Source organism: Conger conger, chromosome 4 (genome assembly GCF_963514075.1).
Source record: "Conger conger chromosome 4, fConCon1.1, whole genome shotgun sequence".
NCBI classification, from domain to species: domain Eukaryota; kingdom Metazoa; phylum Chordata; class Actinopteri; order Anguilliformes; family Congridae; genus Conger; species Conger conger.
This window is the reverse complement of record NC_083763.1, coordinates 59088548-59111427: the sequence shown is the minus strand read 5'-3', so window position 1 is coordinate 59111427 and position 22880 is coordinate 59088548. Positions and strand designations below refer to the sequence as shown.

General features: G+C 42.6%; 1 protein-coding gene across 1 annotated transcript in view; it reads left to right on the top strand.

Annotated features, from left to right (window-relative positions):
* Positions 1-3496: 3496 nt before the first annotated feature.
* The window catches only part of LOC133126296 (E3 ubiquitin-protein ligase HECW1-like), a 64219-nt gene continuing 44835 nt past the window's right edge, over positions 3497-22880 (top strand). The window contains exons 1-5 of the mRNA XM_061238354.1: positions 3497-3523; positions 10233-10557; positions 11317-11424; positions 14198-14292; positions 22224-22299. Of these exons, the coding sequence (XP_061094338.1) occupies positions 3497-3523; positions 10233-10557; positions 11317-11424; positions 14198-14292; positions 22224-22299 (631 nt within the window). The remainder of the gene's footprint in view (positions 3524-10232; positions 10558-11316; positions 11425-14197; positions 14293-22223; positions 22300-22880) is intronic.

The following is a 22880-nucleotide window of genomic DNA, read 5'->3' as shown; positions in this document are numbered from 1 at the left end:
GTTAATCTGCAACGCTTCGTCTATTTTAGTTCTGCTGGTCACATTGGGTCATTATAGCATAATCACATAGGGTGTCCAATTGTCATGTAGGTCTGTAGATCTGTGAAAGTGAAGCTTTTCAATTATTGCCAAGTGAAACAACAGTCTTGATTCTGAAGGGAAAAACTGCACTGCACCACACACTTTTGCCAATATGATTTCTTTCTTAATTATTATCAGTTGATGCAGAAGCCAAAGCAGAAGTGAATTTTACATGGAGGATGCCTTCAGTCTTGTAAATCACACAGAATTGGAAGGAAGGCAAATTACAATGAAATTGCGAGGTCGAGAGTTCACCTCATTAATGTCATTGAACCGTCCGATTTTCTCAAATCTGTGGCTTGGCAGAATGGCTTTCTCCAAATAAATGGTTAAAGGCTCAATACTGTACTCTGTAGTTTAAAACCACAGCAACTAAGAAAAAAGTGAAAAAATGATGAAAGAAAGAAGGGTAGATTTTTACTCCATTCAGGGTACACTAAAAAAATATAAGAAATATTTTTTACTTCTGAGAAAAAAAGAAAAACAGTGACAGAATCTGTCTATTCAGCAAGACAGGGGTGAGCAGAGGCCAACCACAGTGCATCTCCCAAGCCCATGTGACGGTTTCCCCCATTAATTAAACTTTAGCTGAAATGAATGGACCCTTCTGTTGCACTAATTGTTCTCTCTGCCTTACCAAAGGCTTTTATGCATGTGGTTGTGGTTCCCCTTTTCATAGTTTGCATCCTGTCTTTCAATTTATTTTTGTGTGACTCACTTTAATTATGTGTAGCTATATATCGGTTTCCCCCAGAATAAGACTTTATGGGATTGTTTGCTAATGGTATAGATACACATATTTTCACTCTGCCACATTCTTAGCAGGGCTTAACTCTTACCTCGATTTCCTCAGGATGATTGATTTGTTTCTTGGTAATAACTTTGATTAATTTAATGGATCTATCCTCGCTGTTGATAGATTAGGGCCTGATTAGACTTTCGAATAGCAATGTAATCTTTAGGAATGGAAAATGGATACCATATGCTTTGCTTTCTGGAAACAGCTTTGTTAATTAGTAAATGCTAATTTACTAATTTTCACGGAGGCCCGAAATACCTATTCATAGTGAGAATCAAATGAAACATTATTTAAAAAAATACACTGTGGTTCTTAAAATATTACTGGGGAAAGCATACCGTAATATCAAATTAACTTTATATTTTTTTAATGTTAAGGAAAGAAGACGTCCTAATACTTTGAAGTCCAGCTCTTGTCATGCCGCAACTTCACAAAGAAGACCTATTTAGAAGGCTATTGGAGACGCCTTCAAGGCCTCTTCCCATACAGAACACTTCCCTGTAGCCCATTCCTGCAGTGCTGAGTAGCACAATCAGAACCCTGTACTGTGCTCCATTTTGATTATCGAAAAAAAAAAACAGCTAGAGATCTTGTTAAGCTGCTAATTAGTAGAATCAGGTGTGGCAAATTAGGGTTGAAATTGAAAACCTATAGGATGACATCAGCCCAGAATTAGACAAACTGCAGGGAGGAGCCGCAAACAAACTGACACTGAGCATTGTAGGCCAGTTAAATGGCTGTTCTTGTCTTGAATTTAATGGTTGAATGGTTTAAATAGTATTTTATGTGACTTTAGTCAAGCTTCAAATTGCTTAATGTTTGCACATAAATCTATATATATTGTGTCTGTATGTATAGGAAATATATATGAGTGAAGGCGTGTATCTTTGTGTTATAATGTTGCCTTGAATTGCCGATAATTACTTGTAATAATAGTCAGGCCCTTCAATGACTCTGACCTTAGAGTTTTGTCCCAATATCCCACATCGTACTCAGAATGTCATGGTTGACTAACACCTCTGTGGACACTTCGTAAGGCTGGCTACATTAATCAGAGGAATATTTACCATCCTTGCTGGTGATGTGCTGGGTGCCTTGTGTAAACTGAGGAACATTTGCTGTCAGTCTTTAGCATGCTGCAGTGTCTCTCATGCGTGTTCTTTGTAAAGGGGAAGACATCTGGCTTGCTAGACAAAAGCCTTTTAAGATTTCTATCCCTCTAAGGAATAAGGCCTTTCTGTCACTGTTGTACTAAAATGAAAAGGCAGCAGTGGAGGGCTCCACGCTCTTCCCTTGCTCAATTTATTTACGTTTCCTAGCAGAAAGACTCATTTTGACGATGCTTAGCTTCTTGCGTGGAGGGTGTTTTACACATGGTGAACTGAACTGCCTCTCACATGCTAGCTAATTAAGGTAAGTACAGTAATACTCAACACCAGCAATAAATAGAGAAGCCTTAGCAATCAGTGAGGATAGTAGGGTCTTTACATCATTTACAGTATTACAATATAACAGTATTATAAACTCCTCTACACACTGCAGCTTCTGTTTATTTTTCATCTTGTGCAAAATGACTTGTGTGCTTTCAAAATGATGGATTATTTTGCGTGTGACAATTTCTTTGAAAAAAGTATTACCAGCTCACCTTATTGTTGTTTGTTCTTTTTTTGCAGTTAATATTCATACTGGTGCCGCTTTATTTATCGATATATTAAATATTTGAAAATAAATCCATGGACAGTATTTGGCTGAGGGTACCTTGCATACCCCAGACAGATTTACAGGGAATGATTTAACACTGTGTGGTACACCTTACCTCCGTGCTTTTCTTTCCGAATAATATGTCTGGTGCCCTTTTAAGTTACCTGATAGCAAGAGCTTTTGTTGCTTGGTACAATATATTCCAGTCCTCTGTTAGCTTGCTGGCTTTCTCTTATTGTATGTGCACTGTATTATTGATCAATGTGTGTTTTCGTATCCGGTCTAACCTTTTTTTACAGGTTTTTTTTTAATACCCGGCATGCACCTTGTTTGTCTGTTTATGTGTGTCCGCAGCTGTTTTCATGTCTGTTTTTCTGATGAAACAACATGAGAAAATGAGTTAGACTTACACTAACACACAGGCTCTGAGATATCAGTGTCAAGGGTCTATTATCCTTTAGCATTTTGTCATTTACAGTATGTAGACCAGAAAGATACTTACCATTTATTATTTAACTTCAGTGATAACTGAACTTATAATGTTGTGTTATGTATCACAATAAAATAACTGGGTTACATGCATCCATGAAAGTTAATGGCAAACAGTATTCAGTAGGATTGAATGAGACCTCTTAATTATTTAACAGATTATCTAGCTAATGATATTGAGAAATAATGTAATTCTACCCAATGGCTAACACAGAATACAAACTAACATGCATGACTTGCAATTTGCTTGTTTACATGAATGTAGAAATGCATTTGAAATGAGTTTCAGGTATGCTTAGGGTAGCCCACACACTGGCAGACAGGACATTGTTTTAATGAGCTCTGTGACACTGTATCTAAGCTCTGTTGGAGTAATGTCATTAACTCTTCCTCAGGAATTGATGTGCTTTCAATTGACGGGCCATTATGCTGCTGCACCTGTGTAGTGTTAAGGTCAGTGTCCTTTTTCTGTATAATAACAATCACCCATCTCATTGCATTACAGCGTTCAGATCATTCATAATGAAATGAACACGGAGGCTTATCCTTTTAAATGTCTGTTTGTTCATGTCATCTGTGTCCCTGCCTCCAGCTTTCTTCGTCATGTCCATGCTTTTTGTAATCCTGCTTTGCCACCTCTCTACCTCTTGTCCACCCTCACTGACAGTATACTGTCTCCTGTTTGGATATCTCATAACCTGGGCTGACCGGTGCTGAACTGAGCTGAACTTACCACTCATATCAAAAACAAGCAGAGCGTGATTATCAAAATTCTATTGGGTAGTGAGTGTTGTCCTGGGAAGCACTTGTCCCCTTGTAAGGGCTGGCTACTTGGTACAGTAGAGTTTGATCAGTACAGAGGCTGAAGACTATATATTCTTCAGCCTCTGAAGAAGTTTATATATTTTACATTTCCAATTAGGTATGGCCTACGTATGAGATGAATGTTGCCAGTGTGCTCTGTTACTGTAATTTGAAAATCTCAATAGGTATCATCAGAATTTCCCTGCTTTGGTGGAATTGTTGCCAAAAACACCACATAATGTATTTTCACCACTCTTGATATTGGGTCTGATGAAATTGACATTAGCACTGCTTTCTGGAAACCAGTTGCTCCAATCTCGTTCAACCAATTAACTGCCAAAACTAGTTAAGTTAGCTACAGCATTCTGCATCATCATAATATTGTTTAAAAAAAACGTAGATAGATAATTGCATTTATATAGCACTTTTCTAGACACTCAAAGCTCTTACAGTGGGTGATACACGGCTGCCATTTAGTGCCAGAACATTCACCACACACCAGCTGAGGTGAAGAGGGAGAGAACAATGTTTTTTACCAATTTAATCGGGGGAATATTTAGGTGGCAGGTTGAAAGAGCCAGGGTTTGGAATTTAGCCCTGACACCGGGGAACTCCCTACTCTTTGCGAAGAGCATCATGGAATCTTCCCATCACTGCACTGGGGCATTGGGGATAATTTCACCAGAGGAAAGATCACCCCCTACTGGCCCACCAACACCACTTCCAGCAGCAACTTAAATCTCTCCCATCCAAGTACTAACCAAGCAAGTTCAACATAAACAGTTATACATTATATTCGGATGTTTTTTGTGGAACTATTATGATTGGGGGGAGGGGATAAACTTACATGGATGGAGAATGATTATAATTAAGATTAACGTGATCATAACATCAAAGGTAAGTCAGTCATGGCATTCACAGATTTATCAGTTCAATGTTTAAGCTTTAAAAAGGTCTTAGACCAGTTTCACAGACACATCTTAAGCCTAGTCCTGGACGAAATAAAATTTTTAATGGATATTCTCCATGCAAACCTCAATTTAGTCCAGGACTATGCTTAATCTGTGTCTGTGAAACTGGCCCATTATGTTTTTGAATGGATTCAGTGAGAACACAAGCTGAAAATATAAACCTTCTGCGTCTATTTAGAGTCCCATATGCATGGCTTTGAAGGGCGCCCTGGCAGTGATATCTCTGCCATTGCACCCACTCACTCTCATCCTCAAAGCCCTTTAAGCTACAGGATGTGAGCTTGGCTTTGAATACTGTGTGTATAGAGTGGGGTTTAATCACTTGATTAAATTCAATTCAAGTGATCTGCAAAACTTGAAGTCACTGTCTGAATAAACCACTTAAATAGGCACTGTGAATCAGGGTCACTAACAAGCTATTCATTGCTAAAACTGTCTTCGCTGTAGCCATCTCTGTGTTATCAGGTGAGATCGTATCATTAATGAGATGGTTTTCAGGTCCGCTGCAATTGAAATATACTTGGAACACATTTCACAGGCATGACTCGACAATTTACAGCTAAAGCCCCTACATAAGTGATGGTGTATAAGTGGAAATCATCACTTAACGCTAAAAGAGTGTGATAGTAAACCTTAGCAAAGTTTTATTAGAAGATCATAATCACCTGCAGCACAAATATTCTTAAATCTCCTTTGAGTCTGACATGGGGATAGTTTTTATGAAGCTGCTAGCTCAAATTAATACCTGCTTCCTAATCGTAATGTAACAATATCTCCTACAGGACGTACATTTGAATGGGTAAATTCATTGCTGCCTGAGAATTGTTGTGAAAATATTATATAATATTGTTCAACCTCTGCTTTGCGAACCTACACATATTTAGACAGAACAGAAGATTTGTTTGCCATCCAGTAATACATGTCATTGAATTTTAATGAATTTCATTAGATAAAAGGTTGTCATTTTGACATTTTTGTCATGTCGAAGTGGCAAATGTTCACCTGCGTGTGTTTTGCTATTTGTCTGGAGAGGGACATGTGAGGGTCCCCATAAGGATGCCTGTATATACATCAGATTTAGAAGTGCTTATAATACTCTCTCAGTGCTTATTATGCAAGCACAGCTTCAAAGCGCTGTGTGTGTGTAATCGGAGCGATTAATGCATGTGAGCACCACCCGGAGACCTACGAGAATGGCAATGTTTCTGCTTAGTATTTAGCACCAATTAACATGCTAAATATAGCATTAGTGTCATCTCTGATTGGTGCACTGGCATGGGTCAGTGCAGCACGCTGATCCAATTTTACAGTAAAAAAGAGAAATGAGAGATTCTGTACTGGAAATGTAGCTATGTATTATTTATTTATGTGTCTGTATTTTCCACTATCTGTCGGGTGGTGGAATACATTGACATCTGTGCTTGCTGTTATTGTGTTTTTTAATCCAGGTATGCTGCTCAAAACAGCTGTAAATTAAGCTAATTGGTGAGACAGGATTTACAGTCACACATCAGTTATTCGACTATCTATCCTGTGTATGCCTGTTTTAACACAAGCACTTTTTCTCTATATAATGCACTGTACTGTATGTAATGTTATGTATGTAATGTTATGGTGCTCACACAAAGATACAGCCAGTCATGCACTATTTATTCTTTAAGAAATGTCATTCTCTATGAATTGCCTTAAGAAATAACTAAATCAACGGATGGGTGGATTTGAATGGGTCGGATTGGCCCTCTTGAACACAAGGAGAAATTCAATGCGGCAGCACTGTTTCTCTTTGTCAGCCAGCAGCTGGTAAACTGGGGAAATTGTGATTGGGACCTGCTGGACGGACTTAACATGTAGTTCACAGGCTACACGCAAAGGGCATTCAGCTGCACAGACAGACAGACAGACAGATCAGCAGTGTGTGTGGGAGGGGAGAGTTTAATTTTAATTTACTGTATATTTACATCCACTTGCTCACATGAATAGCTCATGCAGTAGATGAAAAAACGTACTGTACAGTAAAACACGTACTGTACATTCAAAACTCAAGAAGATACTGTAAATGCACCAAACATATAAAACTCACCCTCTCTTGATTGGGCTCCAGGCCCCAGGCCTGGACAGCGGGTGATGGCCCTCCCAGGTCACCTACCCTGGGCAGCGCCTGTCTCGTGAGCAGAGGCCCAGGCCTCTCTGCTTGTGTCACATGGCCGTGCCTCTGTGTGCTCACTGTGGGGTCAAGCCTCTGTGTGCTTGTGTCACATGGCCGTGCCTCTGGAAAACAAGCGGGCATTGTGCCTCCTGAGGTGACCCTGCGAGCTGGGCGAAGCCTCGAAGGACAGTGGACGAGCTTGTTTCCGGTGCTGGTCTCTGTGAGCGGCTGACTGGGACACAATTCAGACCCTGTGCTTCCCGCGCACGCACGCATCTTGATGAAAGCTTGTGTACACACCGCTCATATACTGGGGCCGATGCACAGTGTCCATTGACATGCCTCACTAATTACTGACACTCATCATACATGCGTATGTAAACATTTAGAAATCCAATACACATACACAGACACACTGCACATACATAATGCACGCACGTGCAAGCACACATACTACACACATACTACACACACATAGACACATTTATACTGCACACACACGCACACACAGACACTCACACACCATTAAAACATGCCGCAAACATGAGGTGAGACTGGTGTAGTCCATAGGGCAGCCAGCTCTCAACCTCATATACAATTCCCCCGTGTGGTCAGGGCGTTGAGTCCCTCGAGTTATTATATCTGTACTGTGACCTCATCTCTATCTCTCTGCTTTCTCCCATTTGAATGAAGTGGAAAAATACATAAGAGGATGTGCTGCTTGCTTTATTGAATGTGTATTTTAATGTATTTTTTTCATTCATGTTCTGGATAAAGTAATATTTTCTTTGTCCACATCTATATACACTTAATACACACTAAAATTGACAGTTCACTCTTACCTGGTTGAAAAAGGTATGATGTCATAAATCCTTTGGCAGGTTTATTTTCAGTTTTTAATATGATCTAGCAAAGTAGTTTAGAGAAATGGGAGAATATCAGGCAAACAAAGCAAACCCATTTTTGATATTGATAGTCAAAACTCACAACCTTTCCAGCTTTGCGTGTGTGAGACAGTGTCTTTGCGTATGTGAGACAGCATGTCTGCGTATGTGAGACAGCATGTCTTTGTGTGTGTGAGACAGTGTCTTTGTGTGTGTGAGACAGTGTGTCTTTGCGTATGTGAGACAGTGTGTCTTGGTGTGTGTGAGACAGTGTGTCTTTGCGTATGTGAGACAGTGTGTCTTGGTGTGTGTGAGACAGTGTGTCTTTGCGTGTGTGAGACAGTGTGTCTTTGCTCTATGTGAGACAGCGTGTCTTTGTGTGTGTGAGACAGTGTGTCTTGGTGTGTGTGAGACAGCATGTCTTTGCGTATGTGAGACAGTGTGTCTTTGCGTATGTGAGACAGCATGTCTTTGTGTGTGTGAGACAGTGTGTCTTTGTGTGTGTGAGACAGCATGTCTTTGCGTATGTGAGACAGCATGTCTTTGCGTATGTGAGACAGTGTGTCTGCGTATGTGAGACAGTGTGTCTTGGTGTGTGTGAGACAGTGTGTCTTTGCGTGTGTGAGACAGTGTGTCTTTGCTCTATGTGAGACAGCGTGTCTTTGTGTGTGTGAGACAGTGTGTCCGTGTGTGTGAGACAGTGTGTCTTTGTGTGTGTGAGACAGTGTGTCTTTGCATGTGTGAGACAGTGTCTTTGCTCTATGTGAGACAGCATGTATTTGCGTGTGTGAGACAGTGTCTTTGCTCTATGTGAGACAGCATGTCTTTGCGTATGTGAGACAGTGTGTCTTTGTGTGTGTGAGACAGTGTGTCTTTGCGTGTGTGAGACAGTGTCTTTGCTCTATGTGAGACAGCATGTCTTTGCGTATGTGAGACAGTGTGTCTTTGCGTATGTGAGACAGCATGTCTTTGTGTGTGTGAGACAGTGTGTCTTAGTGTGTGTGAGACAGTGTGTCTTTGCGTGTGTGAGACAGTGTCTTTGCTCTATGTGAGACAGTGCGTCTTTGCGTATGTGAGACAGCATGTCTTTGTGTGTGTGAGACAGTGTGTGTTCTCATAGCCCTGTGTTTGAAGTAAGCGGGGGAAGCCGAGTGGCTGAGCTGTGTGAGGAAGTCCTCTCTCGCACTCACTGTGAGGAAATGCCTGTGGGTGTGTTGAGGAGATGCTGTTTACACTGAGCCAGCCAACGGCAGCACCACTGCACTCCAAACGCCAGATACATTTACAGCTTCATTTCTACATTAGTAAAAAAATATATGTATATACATATAGAATTTCGATTTCTTGAAAAGACCCAGTAGGCGTTTGATTATAATATGTAATTAAATGTATAGGTAATTGGAATCTGGTTGCAATGCACCACCCAGTAATTTAAATATTAACTGTACAAGATGATTTCATGAAAGAAATTAGTATACATGGTAGTTCAGAAGAAGCATCCAACCCAAACTAGTCTTTGTGTGTGTGTGCAGCAAACCGAGAGGTTGGGGGATGATGGGAAACCTTCACTCCTGGGTGGCTGTCACAGTGGCACACCTTCATAGCTGAACCTCGTTGTGATAATGTACTCTGAATTTCTGAGCAACAATTTCTGCTCTCAATTTCACAGAGCTGTGGAACAGCATATTTATTCTGCCAACCCACCGTATGTATGCTCCATAAACTGTAATCTTTGTTCTCAGCCCAGTGTCACCGTGCCAAACGGGAGCTGCTGTAATTGCTGTGATTGTAGTGGAGGTGTGCATGCACCCATATATAACTGATATTTCTCATTAGCTCACTTGTTCTTAGAGTTGACTGTAATGTATTTAGGATATACGGTTGAGTTAATTAACTACTTGTTGAGTTATAGTGAATGAACATATTACATCATGGAATTTAAAATTCTGTTTAAATTTTTCTGCTGTAGTACTAATTACAGACCATGCACATACCATATTCATATTTCCATCTTGGTTTCTTTGTTCTCTACTTGCTTCTATTCTGAGTTGACGTGCTGTTAATGATTTTCTCTTTGGTTTCAGCACATAAAATTGCCATTTTAACATTATCAACATTTTGCCATACAGCAAGAAAAAAAATCTATGGGATATCTGCCAGTTCTCAACATAATCTAATGAGTCAATCTTTTTATCATCAGAAACATATTTTTGCAGTTGGTCAGCTACATCCACTTTTAAGAAGAACTACTGACATAACATAAAATCCTGAAATGCCTAAATAAAGAGTATCCTCTGCTGTCCATTTCCCTACGCCTCCTGCATATGGTGTGTGTCACGCTCTCTTTCCGGCTACAGAACTTGTACCAGAACAGGTTCCTTGGGCTGGCAGCCATGGCCTCTCCCTCGCGGAGTTCCCAGAACCGCCGGCGCTGTAAGGACCCGATGCGCTACAGCTACAACCCCGAGCAGTTCGCCAATGTGGACATCCGTAGCGGCCAACACAACGGCGCCATCTTCCCGCGTTCCACCAGCGACACCGACCTGGTGACCTTCGACAGCCGCTCCACCCTCATGGTCAGCAACTCGATCTACGCCATCGGCCAATCGCAGGACATCGTCATCTGCTGGGACATCAAGGAGGAGGTGGACGCCGGGGACTGGATCGGCATGTACCTGATCGGTGAGCGCCAGTACCGCCAACCCGCCAACCCCGCTGACTGAGCTGGTGGCATTTCAGTCAGTCAACGCTGCTTCCTCGGCCAGTAGGAGCCATGCTTCTCGCATTTTGCACTGTCCGTTAAATACTGTGTTGTGGTAAAATCCTTGTCACAATCTTCTATGATAGATTCAAATTATAGAGATGCCGAATTGCAGTATCTCAAAGTTAAGCGAAGATCTTTTTTCTGGTGCATTTCTGAACAGCTTGCTGGCCATCTTCTCTTTGAGATCCTACCTCTGGCAGCTCTGGGCCTGCAGAATGTGACACACTCAGGCTTGCCAAGTCGCCACTCAGCCAGATTTCTCTTGCACTCCATCAGAAGAGCCTGTACCTCTGTGGGGGCTGCTGGTCTCAGGCTCTGCAATATCATGCCCTACAGCACAATCACTGTACCCCATTGATAATGTCTTCAAATGGTAGCTGTAGGTTCACAAAGTGCGTTTCATCTCCCGTCTTCAGTGATGTGCTGTTCGGGATATACAGGCACGTTTCAAAATCAATCCAGTACCTTCAGTGTCACATTCCTTTCAGATAATTCTGTTCTTTACTGTATGTGTTGAATGACACCTGAATGTGATCTCTTACCTTCAATGGCAGTGTCAATGGCAGCGTGCAGATAGTAAAGAACATTAGCTAGACATTGCATTGAACGCGTATTACACGGACAGGAAATAAATAAATGTGGATGAGGGGAATGACTTGTTTATCCTTTTTTTTCAGATGAGGTTCTGTCTGAGAACTTTCTGGACTATAAAAACCGGGGAGTGAACGGGTCACACAAGGGGCAAATTGTGTGGAAGATCGATGCTAGCTCTTACTTTGTCGAGGGTAAGTGCGCCTCTCAGAGCATTCACTGCAGACTGTATGTTTCCCACATCAACTATAATCATAGTTTTTCACACAGCATGCTGAGAGTTATTGAAATATAATAAGAGGCAGTATTGGACATTTTCTGTCATTTCCAAAAAGCGCACCACAAAAGCGAGATAGCATGTCCCTTGAAGGCAACACACAAAAAATGGGCTCGATGATGGAAAATGGCTTGAAAGCTCCAAGAGAGCATGCGTGTGCCTTTGTGGTCTTCTGCGAAAATACAATCGAGTGAAATGTGTTTATCTAAGGCTTTCCCAAACCTTTATAAATCTACTTTATGAAGCCCATTGGCTTGGTTTGTGCTTTGGCATATCCATTAAACTCTCCCTCAGGGTCATTCTTAAGTACATTGGTCATGTAAGTTTGGAATTGTGACAGAAGCCATTTGTAACAGCTGTACTGTATGCGTTGGCCTTGGTCTGTGTGGTGTCGATATAAAAGTGGCGACTTTGGTTGTGAATGATGTCCCATGTTGTTTACTGATGAAAGGAGTCAAGGCCAGTTACAAACACAGCTTCTTTGTTGTAGCGCTTTTGTGGTTTAGCACAGCATCATATTAATTGCCTTTTAGTAAAGCATCTGTCCTTTTCCATTCATAAATCAACATGCTTCACATGTTTGAACCATATTCCACCCTCCCGACATGGACTGAAATGGAATAGACTGAGGCTTCAAAATAGCCGTTTCATAGGGTAGAATGAATCATGTGTTTAAATATTACAATTTAAATATTTTAAAATATTAAAGGAATGTTTTGGGTATGTGGTGTCAACACAAATAAACAAAAAATTTAATGGCTGTGATATTTCCAGTCCTTCTTGGAATAAAGCTCTGTGGTTGTTATGATGATACTGTAACTATCTGATGGTGCTTTTCCAAGTGATATGTAATCTAAAATCTGAATTTGAGCTAAAAAGATTATGACTTACTAACAGATGCTTAAATCCCCTGAGATACTTCTAAAGTATGGCCCTTGCTATTTAAGTAGAGGCTTGACCAAAAAGGTTTTTTTTTGTTTCCTTTTTCAACCATTTTCTAATTGTTTGTTGTCTTGAAATGTGGAAAGTCCATCCAAACAGATTGCAGGCACGGAAGTACGACATGGAAAATTCCATTATACCATCGTACCATCATAAAAATTAAAAATTGATACTCACTCACTCAGGCATTTACTGAGTGTCAAGTCAAGCGACGGTATGCCCAGTTTCCACACACTTTGACAGCTTCAGATGTGTCTGTTAAGCAATTCTACAGACTTATCCATGTAAATGTACACATCTGAAATGATCCCCTTAATGCTGGCTCTTGAGTTCTTCCCTTTCATTTATTACCATTTTGTTGACAGAGATAAAAATTGCCATGGTAACTGCCATCTGTCACGTCATACCAGATAAACTGTTCTGAAGGCACCTTTGCTTTTCATATTTTCTTATTTACCGTAAGTGTATAGCAAATCTAATTATGAAGCTAATGATCTCACTTCCTGTGTGAATTATAAATCACTCAGCGAGCCTTAGCCCTGGATCAGTGCCCAAAGCGGGAGCTGCAGTGCGCGCAGGGAGCCCCTATGACGCTGGCATGCTCGCGAATACAAATAACAGCTTTTAGATGGGAAATGGTTCCCCATTACTCATATGACAGAGGCCCAGGTGTGGGCGATAGATATGGAGAGACAGGCAAATCTGGAACAGTGAAAACTGTGCCATTTCCTCACTCTCCCAGGATGTGTTACAACTCTATTTCTGTGTGTAAGCGCACGAGGAGGGAGTTTTATTTAGCAGGGGTAATTCACAGCGGGCATCCACCTCCGAGAACGCCCATCTTCTTGTCATCGGGATTTATTCGCTAACCCGGAATTAGCTCCGGCTTTGTTTGTCTCTGTATCCCATGTTCCCACAACTGTTTTTATTGTAGTCGCCGGCATTGTAATGACAGCAGTGGTTAGCGGTGTCTTGGCTTGAGCATCTACAGAGAATGGCTAATTGTGCACCAATAACAGTGTGTATAGGTAAAGTAATTACTTTATTGTCTCACACTGTAATCACAAGCGAAAAGCAGAGCACAGTCTCTCGTTCTCAGGACGAGCTTGCCCCAAAAAATAAAAACCCTCACAACGAGACAGGCACAGGCTTGTTTGAAAGCACCGATTCATCAGTTTTTTTTTCTTTAATTGAAGCACATTCATCAGCTCAGCCCATTAATCTAATGTGAAAGCTCTTAGATGACATGCATCCCTCCAATACTGGTATTGTCATATGTCTGTAAAGCCAGTATTGTATTTGTATTGTATGTGCCAAACGCCTTCTGTGCTTAGGCCCAGTCACAACGTGACTGCTGCTGGCTGGCTACAGGATTCCCCGACAGCAAGAGTGCAGTTCACACGGTACCCAAGAACTTCACCAATATTTTGGTCAGAAGGGTTTGATGCTCGCTCTACTTCCCATATCTGTGCATTTCTCTGAAGATTTTCATGAAGTAATGATATGTTTGGAAAAGGCCAGGCCTGTGCAGGTATTGTCTAGTTCATGCTCCTGCTACCTCAAAGGTCAGTAGTTGGCAAAGAGCTTGTGGTTTCACTGACATATTGGATTAACATTATCTCATTGTCAAGCCAGCCATTGTCAGACCAGAAGTGGCCCCAGGTTTCAGGACAGTGGGTCATATATATGGAAAAGCGATTACTTGCCCTTAATCTCATCCCTCCCCCTCCTCCGTTCCTTCCCTGCAGCGGAAACGAAAATCTGCTTTAAGTATTACCATGGTGTGAGTGGAGCCCTCAGAGCAACCACTCCCAGTGTGACGGTGAAGAACGCCTCTGCACCCGTAAGTCCTCGCTCTCCTCCCACCACACCACGCTCCTGCGCTGCCGCTGTCACAGGGAGGGGCAAAGAGGGGGTTTATGGGAGAGGTCAGGAGCAGGGTTCGGGGAGAAGATCAATTTGAAGAGCCAGGTGAAGTTGCAAGTGAATGGCTTATGTGTAGCTTGCTGTCTTCTCACAGAAGAGGGCTGTCTTTAGCAGCCTCATATAAGCATTTTATCTTGGCCTTCTGAATAATTTATGTCTAATATAAATATTAAGATAGCATTTATGACTTACCTGTATTGTTGCTGGACTTATGTCAGTGCTCATAGATTGTGATGAGGAAGGGTAAACTTCTAAGGGGATTTTCTTTGGGTAATTTCCATTGGCAGCGGCAATAAAAATAATATTGAACATGACGCGTTTAAACCCGTAGAAAGTTCTAATAGAATATGATTGTATAGTCAGAGGAGAAGCAGCAGAATGAATTATTGGGATGTCTCTGTAGGACCTCTTATACTGTATTTCCCTAAAGGGGAAGCAGCATTAATGGAATGTCTTGCTGGTGTTGTATTACCTGCATGGGCGCAACTGATGTATTCACCCCCTCCCTCCAGTGAATTGAAAATGTTCTGAGCAGTAAAAAGTTGCTCAGTGTCAGCTTATTCTCACTGTAATTGTCTGTCCCCTACTGTCAAAAAACTGCTTAATTGGGGTTCAAGGTGGAGACATTGTAGGGTACCCAGATGAAAAGCATCGCACAGTATTTGAATAAGCATAAGTTGAGCCAAATCTGTTCAGGATGTGCCGCCTTCAGAAAAACCACCCACAATGCTTATCAGGTGAACCTACCGTGCTAATAACAACAATACTAATTTTAATAATACTAATTATAATTATAATAATGTGACAAAGGAAGTGCACTTGAGTGTTTCTCCCATCTGTCTGGCTGCCTGACAGCAGGATTAGTGCAAGATTACTTCAGATCTATTAATACCTCTCTTAAGAGGTTTCTTGAGGTTCTCATTTCTAATTGCATGTGGCCTGCTTACTTTAAGATGGGCTCTATCTCACACCCTGGACTGCACTGTCACCCACAGGAGAACAGCTCTGATTGGCTGCTGTAGCTGTTCTCTCAGCCAATATGTAAGCAGATTTGCTTTGTTTGCTTTGGGTAATTACACACACACACCACACATGGACACATGCCATCACAAATCCTGCATCATTTGATCACTGTGCAATTACCCCACCCCTCTTTTCATAGCCCTGTACTCACTGATCGGGTGAGCACAACAACCTCCTGAAACAAACAGTTCAAGCTAGGTTTTCAAACAGCTGGTAGCTGGTTGATCAGTTCAGACCAGCTCCCAGCTTGTCATGGTTTGTCCAGCTCAAGCCATTTTTTAAAACAGCTGGTAGCTAACCAGCACATACCCTGTTCGACCAGCTTTAAGACCAGCTTGGCCATGCGGGTTGACCAGCTCATACCCAGCTAGACCAGCTTTAAGACCAGCAGCCCAGCTGCCCTATAACCCTGAAGCAGAGTTTGGAGACTCACCCACTCCTGCTCACACCCCAGCATAGCCATATTGACATGACTTTTTTTGTTTCAGAAAGTTAAATGTATATGTGCCATGAGAGATAGTATACTCTCTTCTTGGGGTCAAAATAAGGCCTCTCAGGAGGGGCTCCCTTCAGCTGCATCGCTTGGCTTCTGCAGTGTGTCAAAATAAAAGAATGTGCTTGGGTTCCTAACCAGTCCTGAACAACTGACCAACCCAATCACTTTGGGCTATTATAGGGTGCCTCAAAGGTCACTTTTGTCTCCATCCATTAGTGTCCTTTGGCAGCCCGGCTGTGCCCTGCCTCAGAAAACGAACCATACACTGTACCTCATATGCCCTCCTTTTAAGTCCAGAAGGCTTTGGGGAAACATTCCCATTAATATTGCGCGCTTGGAATGAGGGATATTTGTGATTTGATGCCTTAAAATGTCAGTACCGTTTAGGTGCACTCTTATACACGCTCTGTACATCATGTGCCCAGTAATATCCAGACCAGTCTCACAGTAGATTTTAGCAATTCAAGGCTTTTGGTCCATTTCTGGAAACCTAAGCTCTCTACAGCTGAAACAAGATCTGTAAATTAGTCTTCTCAAATTAGATATAATTAATTTAGTCTCCCTGCAAAATAAACTCCAATAATTGCACTGATAATAATGGGATGTGTGTAGAGTATCTGCAAATGGAATCAACTCCCCCTGGATAATGCTGTGTAGTCAGGGTTATTTTGCATGTTTCCTTTCAAATGTGAAAATGTTCTTGAAGTAGGTTTGTAAAAGAACACTCACTTCTCTTATTCTTGTTTTTATTTATTGTACGCAGTACATGTGAAGGTATTGGGATAGTGATGTAATTATTGTTGTGTTGGCTATGTACTCCAGAACAATGTACTTTAATTTTTTTTTTTTCAGGTTAAAGTGTAGACTAACTGTAATTAGTGTTTGAGCTTAATTACATCCATGTTGAGTGATCCCTGTAGGAATTACAGCTATTTTTATACGTAGTTCTCCATTTTAGGGGAGCAAAGGTAATTGGACAATTAGCTGCTTGGCTGTTTCTTGGCCAGCTGTGTGTTGCTGCATCATTAGTTCATGTACAACAGAGCTTGCAAAAGGTCTAGAGTTGATGTAAGGTGTGGAATTTTCATTTTGAGTCTGTTGCATTTGTCTCACAACAGTTTAGACTAAATAAGTGTCAATGCTAGCAACACAGGCTATCATGAGGCTGAAAAATCTGAATATTATCCAAAAATCTAAACATTTGGTTTGTCAAAATCAACTGTTTCATACATTGTTAGGAAGTATGTGTGTTTATGTGTGTGTGTGTGTGTGTGTGTGTGTGTGTGTGTGTGTGTGTGTGTGTGTGTGTGTGTGTGTGCAAGTGTGAATGATTGTATTCTTCCAATTAGTTTGTAGAATACAGTAACAGAGCTGAAGTCAATCAATCAAGGGCAGCCAGTATTAAGTTGGTCTCCTACACAGCCCAGTGCGATCCAACTGTGGTCTTTGCTGGGAGTGCGTTCTGGAGGGGTAGCACTGAATGACTGCTGAATGAGTGCAGCTGGTCACCCTGCTGGATGCAGGTTTCACTCACCTGAAGACCGATGAGACAGATGTCGCATTGCATCTTACCTGATGGGCTCTGCGGCAAGCAGGCATGTGAACCATTAGCACTGATCGCTGTGATGGTGTCATCGAGTGTACCACACTTATCCAGACATCCTGCTCGGGTGCCTGCCACTGCCACCAGTATGTTTTTACAGAAGACTGTCACAAAGACCCTTTACAGAGTAACAGAATGGCAAACAGCAGGCCTGAACCCCCAAATAGCAAGCACCCCTGCTGAAAAAAACAGCTCAAGCTAGGTTTTGAAACAGCTGGTAGCTGGTTGATCAGCTCAGAACATCTCCATACTCAACATGGTTTGACCAGCTCAAGCTATGTTTAGAAACAAGCGATAACTGGTCATTTCAAGCTGGTCATAGCTGGATTTTACACCAGGGACATGAGGTAAAGAAATGTCGGGAGGAACCCGGCTATAGAGGGGGAGCCTATCTTCCACTGGCTGGCAAGGTGTAAAGGTAAAATGGTTATAATAGAAATGTAATGAGAAATCTAAGTATTACAGCAATTCAAGTGGGTTAAGCAACTGAAGCAACTAAAGCAGTTAAGCAGTTAAAGAAAAAAAAAATCTCTGAAAAAGTAGAAATGGCAGGGAGTATATTGAGCAGTTTAGTCAGGTTGATGCATCTGTAGCTCCAGGATGGGTCGAGACATGGGTATGAACCAACAAACAAGGCTGTAGCTGTCACCCTCAGGGCGAGGGACAGAGCTGAGGTCGGCTGACAGTCTGACTGCGTTGTCTGGTTCTGGCCGAGGCAGACCTTGAGACTGGAGAGTATGTGTTGTGCTGATTATCCACAGTATTCCTTTCACACGGCTGAGATTTTATAGGCTTGCTACTCCACAAGGCAAGTGTTTAATTCTCCACCACTTGTCATTTAAGCCTTTTGAGAGTTTCTCTCCGATGGCTTTTTGAAAAGATTTTGTGCTTTTATGGTTGAGTATAACATGCTCTCAAAAAATAAAATGGGAACTCTTATTCATTTAAGCTTGAGAGTGTAGCTGTATTGTGTTGTGTGTAAGCGGTGGAGGCGAATTTGATTTAAGCAGAAACTCACCCGCTGCAATGGAAAAACTGTACACTTTACTCATTATCTCTTCCTCAGTGATCTCAGAGGGCATTTTTAATGGCTCATATTATGAATATTTTTTATAAATATATTTATGTTGTATGTTTGGTAATTTATCTTTAATATGCTTGAGGACTGTTGGGTAGCGCATGCCGTGTAATTTCCTTTGCTGATTCCCAGTATATTTGAACAGAACCAAAAGTGAAAATGTAATTTTATGGAGAGGCAAAGGATGTAGTGCTGAGCATTGCTGTTAGATGGCTTGTACTCAAAGGCTCATCTTTAATAACCCTGGAAGACAGCTGGAGTATTTGCATGTAGATAGATAGATTGTGGGTTTGCTAGTTAATACTGTTTTTTAAAGGAAGGCCATCTGCCTCATTTTGGGATCTGTTTTTTTCAGATGTGAAAGAAATGTGCCATGCTGGTTGTCATGTAACAATTGGGGTTTGGCACAACAAATGTTTGGCACTCTCTTAAAGGGAGAGCAGAGAGGCCTCCCCTTTGCTTTGTTCAGACAGAAAACGGGGGGTAAGAGATAGAGAAGGGATGATAGGGATGAAGGTACTATGATGTTCAGAAGATTCACGTAACAGTCGATCATCCTACAGACAATGCCACATCATAACAGAATTTGTTTTCTTTTGTTAAACATGTATTTGGTATACCATTGTTTTCATTTTTCCTGTCAGATATGTCTTTAGTCCTTGTTTAAATGGCATATGGTGTACACTGTCAATAGTGAAAACAATGCGTGTGTTTGTGTGTGTGTGTATGCGTGTGTGTGTGTGTGTGTGTGTGTGTGTGTGTATGCGTGTGTGTGTGTGTGTGTGTGTGTGTGTATGCGTGTGTGCGTGTGTGTGCGCGTGTGTGTGTATGCGTGTGTGTGTGTGTGTGGACTCCCTCGCTCAGCTGGCTGCTGACTCACTCCTCTGCAGTGTAGGCTGTTCACGTGGGCGTGTGTGTGTGTGTGTGTGTGTGTGTGTGTGTGTGTGTGTGTGTGCGTGCGTTCGCACTTGTGTGTTCACGTGGGCATGTGTGTGAGTGTGTGTGTGTGCATGCCTGTATGATTGTGTGCGTGCATGCATGCGTGCGTGTGTATGCGTGTGCGTCCGTGCGTGTGTGTGGACTCCCTCGCTCAGCTGGCTGCTGATTCACTCTTCTGCTGTGTAAGCTGTTCACATGGGCGTGTGTGTGAGTGTGTGTGTGTGTGCGTGTGCGTGCATGCATGCGTGCGTGTGTATGCGCGTGCGTCCGTGTGCGTCCGTGCGTGTGTGTGGACTCCCTCGCTCAGCTGGCTGCTGACTCACTCCTCTGCTGTGTAAGCTGTTCACGTGGGCGTGTGTGTGTGAGTGTGTGTGTGCGTGCCTGTGTGAGCGTGTGCGTGTGTGTGCACGTGCGCGTGTGTGTGTATGCGCGTGCGTCCGTGCGTGTGTGTGGACTCCCTCGCTCAGCTGGCTGCTGACTCACTCCTCTGCTGTGTAAGCTGTTCACGTGGGCCCCGGTCCCGTCAGCAGGCAGCCGCACTGCAGTGGAGTCTCCTCCCTCCATTTCACTCTGGCTGAGCTTCAGTAGGCAGCACACGTGCCCGAGCGCAGTCCAGCAGGCCCTTCACAAATCACTCCTCCATATCGCCCACCCTGCAGCTCTGGTCTGTGCACACTGACAGCTGCCCCCAAAACAGCTCTGTGCCAGTCTTATGCAACATTAATCTCCAGGATTATGGTTTTGTTTGTTGCAATGTGTGAAAACTAACCCATTGACGCTGTGGCAGTCAGTTCAACATCTATCAATGTTTTCATCCATCTAGAGCATGTTTTGGCCCGAGGGCTTTTCCCTCCAAACTCAGGTTTGCGTGATTGGCTTCAGCGGAGGATTAGCATTCAGACCCGATGTGCAGCTGGGTTTCTCTGCCAATGAGAAAAAGGGCAGCTTGTTCAGTGGAGTTAAAAGTGGCATGGCCGCTTAAGAGCACCATCACAAAGATGCTTTGGCAAAAGAGGGCCATTCAGATCCTTCCATTCAGCGCTCCATTAAAAAGGTGGGTCTTGACCCACTTCTTTGAAGCGTGCGTCAGTTTGGCTTTGAGCGGAATCTGGCTTTGCGGCGGTCCTTTGTGATGGCGTCTGGGGCGCAGGGGACAGCCATTGTGTTTCGCAGCAGGTGTCCTTGGTGCTTCACTGTTATTTCACCTCCGGGGAATCTCAGGTTTCTTCCCCTCTGTGCGCCAGAGGCCCTTGAAAAGAGGTGTTCGTTCTGCTCTGTGAAGCATAGCCTTCACATTATAACTGAAAATCATGCAGCACTCAGAAAACATGACTCAACAACGACCCACTCTTCTCAACAGTGTAATCCACATGCCTGTCCTCATGTGGAAAATCTCCTCCTGATAAGGTATTATTTTACTGCGTGTCTCTGTGCTGTGATCCCTGCATCTATTCTGATAAACATGTTATTTTGTTATATGATGAATGAATAAGCTTCAGATGAGTGAACTTATACAGATTCTCTGTGCGCAAATTCACCACTGAAGGGAGATTGTAAAGCTTAATACGGGCACTGGACAGAAGATTTTAATCTCTCTGCGTTTGCGGGTAATCTGTGAAGTCTGGTTATTGTGAAGTGGGACCAGGATGGCATTTGTGTTATGCAGTCGAGGAAAGGATTTGCATCTCATTCTGTGCAGCTGGTCAGGGCACGTGTGCTGGATTTTTCTCGGCATGTGGTTCTGCTGTCTGTGTATTTTAATTTCCCAAAATGCTTGTGAAAAGTCCTCCATTGCCATGAATAAATCAGATTTTCTTAGTTTTTTACATGAACTTGAAGAAATCCAGTCTGCGAGTTGAAACAGATATACCCTGCTGAGCAAAGAGACTGCTGACTTCAAAAATGCTGTCAATAAATATTCTGGAACATGCATTTCTGTGTAATTAGATATTTCCAAACCCCTTCTATTTCTACATTAAATATGCCTCTGCGCAGTTTACTTTACATTTTTTGGGAGTATGTACAGTTTTATGTAGACAATAACACACAGACAGGGTGGTATGTACAGTGTTATGTAGACGATAACACACAGACAGGGTGATATGTACAGTTTTATGTAGACAATAACACACAGACAGGGTGGTATGTACAGTTTTATGTAGACGATAACACAAAGACAGGGTGGTATGTACAGTTTTATGTAGACGATAACACAAAGACAGGGTGGTATGTACAGTTTTATGTAGACAATAACACACAGACAGGGTGGTATGTACAGTGTTATGTAGACCATAACACACAGACAGGGTGGTATGTACAGTGTTATGTAGACGATTACACACAGACAGGGTGGTATGTACAGTTTTATGTAGACGATAACACACAGACAGGGTGCGATGTAGTCACAGTTAGTCAGAGCGGTGCCAGTCTTCCCCGTCAGAGTGTTGTGGAGGCAGTTTCCCTCTTTCTGAGAAGAGCACTCCCCTGTGGTCCCCTGTTCCCCTGCTTCCTGGAAGCTGGATCAATCGAGCCCTAATGAATGTGCACTATTGATCCGGCTGCTCTCCAGGCCACCGTAATGGCCGTTAAGTACAGCATTCCGGAGCAGGAGCAAAAGAAGGAGGAGTGGAAGGCCCAGCTGACTTATCTCTCTATTTCTCTCTATCAGTTCCTCTTTCATCACATCACACACTTTTTTTTTTTTTGCAGGTGTTCAAGCCCGTCACCAGCGAGGAGGTCATTCAGAGCCAGGGCACGCGGCGGCTCATCAGCTTCTCCCTGTCGGGTGAGTGCGCCACACAGCCTCCTCCACCGCTGCCCACCGCCAGCCCGCCACTCTGCCTCTGTCACCATTCCCATACCGCCACTGACGGGCAGGCCCTGCTTCTCCCACTGGAGTCTGTTAGGGACCAGTGCTTCTCCAAGGGGATGGATAGCCAGGCCTGGTTCTGGCCCTGTGTTTGTGCTACAGTGTTTTCTGCACTGCAGCATTGACTTATAGAATGGGTTGTGAAAGCATTATTATTACATTAATCACCGTGGCGGACAGACTGCAAGCGAAGCCACATTCTTGTGAGAATTTGAGAACCATTAGATATGAAGGGAACTCTTCGAGATTTATCTGTATTCTGTCCTCAATATGAGAAGAATGTTTCTGTTTGTTTTTTTATTTTTTATTCATGCTGCATTTAACAGTGTGCTTAGTCATGTTTGCGTTTCAGTCAGTTTATAAAGCAAGTGAATTATTGTTTAATTATAAATGCTCTTGTGTGTGAATTGCATGAAGTTGATATTGCACAACATTAAGCTTGATTGTTTTTCATCTAGCCATTATCATGTTGGCTTGTGGCCCTATTTACATGAAAT